General features: G+C 23.6%; 1 protein-coding gene across 12 annotated transcripts in view; it reads right to left on the bottom strand.

Moving 5' to 3' along the window:
* The window catches only part of LOC126901058 (basement membrane-specific heparan sulfate proteoglycan core protein-like), a 118,564-nt gene that overhangs the window by 71,524 nt on the left and 41,040 nt on the right, over window positions 1-6,000 (bottom strand). For all 12 annotated transcript variants that reach the window (XM_050677200.1, XM_050677192.1, XM_050677193.1 and 9 more), the window contains exon 3: window positions 2,440-2,642. In XM_050677200.1, the coding sequence (XP_050533157.1) occupies window positions 2,440-2,642 (203 nt within the window). The remainder of the gene's footprint in view (window positions 1-2,439; window positions 2,643-6,000) is intronic.

Consider the following 6,000-nt stretch of genomic DNA (forward strand, 5'->3'; position numbering starts at 1 on the left):
TAAGCGTTTTAGGGTTTATCAAACGTCAATACTGGCACTTCAAAAATATTCAATGTCTTAAAACACTTTATTATTTTTGGTACGTTAAAATTTTGAGTATAGATCCATAATATGGAATCTCTCTAAAATTGCTTGTAATGTATATCCTTTAAATAATGTACATTTAAATTCTTAAAATACTTATGTTATAAATTTATAATAAATTGTACCACTAGTGAACTTGCAGAAAATTTGGGTATTTCTGATGTAAATTTAATTATGTAACATTTATTTAAAAATTTTAAATTGCAATTAACTGTCCAGAAATCTATGAGAAAACGGGTTAGTTTGTTCTTTTTTAGAATACTAGATCTAAGACTACTATTTATAAGTCATTCCGTGCACAACCATGTAGTTTTAACAATCTTAAAAATTGTATGTTAGCTTCGATGCGAAGCTGAGAAGGTATTGGTTTTACTAAGATATGTTTTTTTTTTTTTTTTGTGTCTGTTACCACTTTTTCTCAGCTCTCACCGAACGGATTCCTTTGAACGATACGTCAAAAGATCACAAATCGTATCTAGTCGAAGACATTACCCTCAATAATTGAAAAAAAATCCCTCGTTCCCCGTAAATGGGGGAAACCTCCAAAAAAATTACAAATTTAAAAATTGTTAATTTTCGAAATTTTTCCAATTTTTTTTACTAAAATGTGCCGTAACTTTTTCAAAAATGACCATATCAATATAAATTTTTTTTTTATAGATGCTTGATGTCTTTACTTATCATTTGGTATATTTTTTTGTAAATCTGACCCTTTATCTGCCCACATGGGTTGGGTGTTTCACAAAAAATTAACTTTTTCAACTTAATTTTTGAAAATGTTCCGGATAGTGTAACACTTTTATATATATCTTAAATTAAAGCTTATGTAATATACTTTAATTTGAAAAAAATAAATTGACCTCTAGACTTGTCTTCATTGTGAAAACGGCTACCAAATGCTATTTTTGTGTGAAATTTCTCGATTTTATTTTTTATATTTTTAACTTTATAATGCTATAACTTATTGAAAATTGTATGGATCAACACAATTTTTTTATGAGAAATAATATTTTTTAATAATCCCTTTTTAATTCGACATACTTTATCTTAATCAAGATATTAATAAGGAACTAACAGATCATATAGCTTTTGGATTAATACACCAATTTTTTTAAAATTAAACACAATCTAAAGATTTGCATCGAAGCGTTTATTTTTGATAGTGATTTTAATCACTGTCAGATATCATTATACTTGATCCAACTATACCACGTCATCACTGTGCCGCGACCCCCCTGTGCTGGGTTTTTTGTATTTGTAATAATCTAGAAAATGTTTACTTTAATTTTGATTGCAAATTAATATCCAAATTCTTAATATCGATGTTTATGTTTAAAATCTTAAATTTAATTAATATAATATAACATACCTTATTATATTTATGTATAATAAATCTTTATTACTAATATGTACACTATTTATTTTATTATATTGATAGTTATTGTTTGATTACTATTATTTTATATTTTATTGGTTATATTATTTTAGTTATTTGTATCACTTAATTTTTTATGCCTATCTAATAAGTAATTTTTTGTACAATCTATTGCCCATTAGACGATAAATATAAATATTATATTATAAGATCTCATTATCAAAGACTTCTTAGTTAAATTAAATAAAAAATGAAATAGCTCCTGACTTTTCGAAAATTAAAAGAATAATAAAGTTTATCAGTTTAATATTGATATTTAATTTAAAGATTTACTTCGTTTTTTTTAGTATATAAAAATTTGATAGTAATTTAATGTATTCTATGTAAAGAAGTATTGTTATATGACATTAAAATATAAATTAGTTCCACTTTTATTATACCCAAATATTTCCTAGACCTTCCTATGTTAAAAAATTATTAGATATAAATTAAATTAATTGATAGTTAATTTTCACATTAAATTAACTTATTCGTAGACCGGCGTTTCATATAGGCAATTTAACATCATAAATGATGAAAATTAAAAATTTATAGTCTTTTAAATACGTTGAGTTAAGAAATTATCAATTTGGTAACATTGCCAAAATATTTTTTTAATTAGTTATATTTTTGTCAAATCAAAATCATTTTTATTCGAAAATTTTATTTATGTAATATAGACGAGTTTAATGTTATTGGATTGATATTATTTTATTTAAAAGTTAAGGGAATTCGTTTTTAAATAAATAACAATAATTTAGTCAATTATTTGAAATAGAAATAAACGTTGGTTGACTATAATACCCCATATAATTTTAGTACATTTCTATGATAGCCTTACTAAAAAAGTTTAAATAATACAAATATTAACCAAATTTTGTTTTTAATTTAATTTATAGTAATTATTAAGTTTAAGTTAATTTTTTTTAACATTTAAATACCTTATTAACAATGAAGATGATTCTGGTTCTAATGTCGTTTTCGAAGAATCAATATCAAAAATGTCGAAGAGTCCTCGTTTCATTCTACGGGTAGTTTCATGAACAAAATTCAACATTTTTGTTGACCACTTGTTGTGTGAATCATTATTTATAATATGATGGTCATCTTGATCAACATCTTCAAATACTAAATCACTATCAGTCTGCGAAATTCAAACAATAATATAAATTAAAACTCATGAAGTTAAATCGTCGACTTGTTGATTTTAGTTCATTGAAAAATTATCACTAAATTATTACAAAAAAAATCGGTATAAGAAAATAAAAAAATTGATAAAATAATATATTTTATAAATAAAATTAGTCATAAATATTCAATCAAAGTAACTAAATAAGTATACTGATTTACACTTATATGTTTTCCTTATATGTTTATGTACACTTTACCTTATCTAACTGAACAATATATTTTTGTTAAAATACCTTAGCAAGTGTCACTCTAGTGTTATAAAGCAAACTACTTTATCAGAATTCATATCGCTAGATGGCGCTATTTTATTTATACTTATATATTCAGTTTTTCAAAAAAAACGGTTTTTTTTAACTTTGCTTTCTGACAATATTAAAAATATAATTTTGTTGCATTGTAAACGCATAGTATCTAAGTGTCTATATAAAATATATTGTAATTAAGTGATATTCAATAAACGCATATCATACAAATGTTGATGGTTAGATAAAAAAACGGTAGCACAGTGGGGTCGAGGCACAGTGTGGATGAGGCATAGATGGGACAAGTATAGATGATATCTGACAGTGANTATATTGAAGCGATTATATGGTGTAATCGTCGTTTAAAAGGGAGTTCAGTTGATTAATGGTCACCATTGACAATTAAAAGTGTAACGTTTTATTCATCGAGTCACAATATTGAATCATTAAATTAAAAAATAGTATAATTTAGAGGTTCGTTTGGTACTGGAATACAAAACGCCGACAAGGAAATTTAAATTGTTGAGTGAATAAATAAGGTCAATGATTATTTCGAAATACAACACAAAATCAATTATGATCCAATAAAATCAATTACATTTTATTAAGAAATATTTTTGATTAGCTTAAGTTAGTAAAAATTGCTAAAGTGGAGTATAATTAATATATACATATACACATGTACACATGTACAATAACATGATATTCGACTTTTTAGAAACTATCGGTAATATCTTAAATCTACCAAATTTCTTTATAAATTACTATTTATAACTTAACTTATTTTTATTTAAATAATTTTGTTGCAAATGAAAACGAGTCAATCGGTTTTTGTAATGTCCATGATAGATGGTCAAAGTTAAAAAGATCAATTTTCAAATTGACCTTATTAATACTAGGCCAGATATTTATATTTATTCACAATATTGAAGACATTTAAAACATCCAAAGGCTTATAATAATTTTATTTAAATTAGAGAAGTGTACATCGCCGATAAAAAATGCCGACGCCTAATAGGCGCCGTTTAAAGGCATTTATGCGTTGAGGTATAATTTAGACTAATTTATAACTCGACTATTAATGGTTGATAGACGCCAGTTTTCATAGATGAAATATACTAAGAGCAAACAATTATGTACGAGACCAAAATTGTATTTTTTGGAGATGTAATCAATGATTATTTTTTTTTTGATTATGAATAATAACACTCTATAGAGTGTTAATATATGACTCTTATTTAATAATTTTGACGTCCATAGAATCACAACCCTAAGCTTTTTACAATTAAAGTTTAAATTGATATAACCTTTTACTTTCAATTAGTTTTATTTAGAATAGTTCAATACATATATCAGTTATACTTATATTGTTGAATCTTAAAAAAAAAAAAAACATTAACTTAACATCTATATGTCTCTCTAATATACACCATAAATTGTTTTGCATTGAAATCTTAATAAAAGTTTTAATGGCACATCGCTAGATATCAAGATATCAATTAATAATTTTTTATAAAACTGTTCTTCCTATACTCGTAGGAACTTCACAACAGGTTGATAAAATTAAAAACAACCTTTTTATTATCTTGTATTATTAGCAGTACAATTAATTATGAATATTATAACTATTTTGTATAGAAATATCATAGACACAATAATCCAGTTTTTATAATATATTATAATTATATAATATAATATATTCCGTTTTATCGTTTTATCTAAAAACGACAAAAATATTAATTAAAATTATACATGTTTGAGTATATTACCATAAGACATTCATATCACCCCAATGGTTAATGGTTTTATCATAATGTGTTATGTAATAATGCACGAAATATGATAAAATGATTTTTGAAAAAATATCATTAAATTCTAAATACTGCTCATCATATATTACTAACATCTTATTACTGGTAGATTAAATATTAATTATTTAGATAAGAAAAAAGTTTTCTTAGATGACGTTTAGGTTACCATTTATAAAGTGGTGCAGCCAAGATGAAAGATAATACTATTTTTATCAAGATTTTTCTGAACTTTTTATAACATATGTGAAATTCATTTTTCGAAAAATTGAGGAGATTTCAATATGGCTACTGGTAATAATTTAAAAATTAAACTGTGACATACTAGTGAATTTATAAAAATTTTCATATTAATAGTTAAATCATAAAAAAATGTTCTTTTAATTCCAAACGGCAAACAAATCCTATTAATACTTTTATGCCAATGATCTATAAATTATTTTTATCATGCACTGCTTAGTTATAAAAATAGTATTACTTAAAAGAATAAGTATTCAACAAGGATTTGAAGTAAACTATTTATATCCTATACATAAAAATTAATATCTTCTAAGCAACACAACATGAAGTTATGACACTACTATCTTGCTAAGTAATAACCAAATAATAATAAGTAGGATTGTCTTATATACAAAACTCAGAAAGACCACACGTTTAAAAACAAGATGCATATATATAATATACCAAAGTATAATTATGTAGTCGGACCTAAATATAAAATTTTGATACAAAAAAATTAAATGCACTTTTTAAATTTATTTGAATTATTTAAAAATTATAAATCTGTTAACAAAAAATTAAGTTTTGAGTTTTATTACACATAGCATAGTGCCCTAAAAATGTATGATAACAATGGTTTGATTAAATTAATTAAATGAATTACACGAAATTTAACAAAAAATTCGTTAGAAAGGCATTATTAGTAAATGAAAGTTGAAAGTTTTCGTCAATATAATCTTTTTAATTTATGTTTTAATGTTACACCCGTAAAATTAATATAATGTGTTAATGTTATAATTCAACTATGGCATATTTGTTTTCAAAAAAAAAATTGTCTATAATAATAATATTATAAAACATTCATAGTTAACTTACACGAAAATTGTTTTATGTTTAAAATCAGAATTTTCTAGTAAATCAGCAATGAATAATATATTAATAATTGTAAGACTGTAGATAATTTTTTAGCTTCGATGCGAAGCTGAGAAGGTATTGGTTTTACTAAGATGTGTTTTTTTTTTTTTTTTTTTTTTTTTTATTT

Source organism: Daktulosphaira vitifoliae, unplaced genomic scaffold (genome assembly GCF_025091365.1).
Source record: "Daktulosphaira vitifoliae isolate Bord-2020 unplaced genomic scaffold, ASM2509136v1 Scaffold_3, whole genome shotgun sequence".
NCBI lineage: Eukaryota > Metazoa > Arthropoda > Insecta > Hemiptera > Phylloxeridae > Daktulosphaira > Daktulosphaira vitifoliae.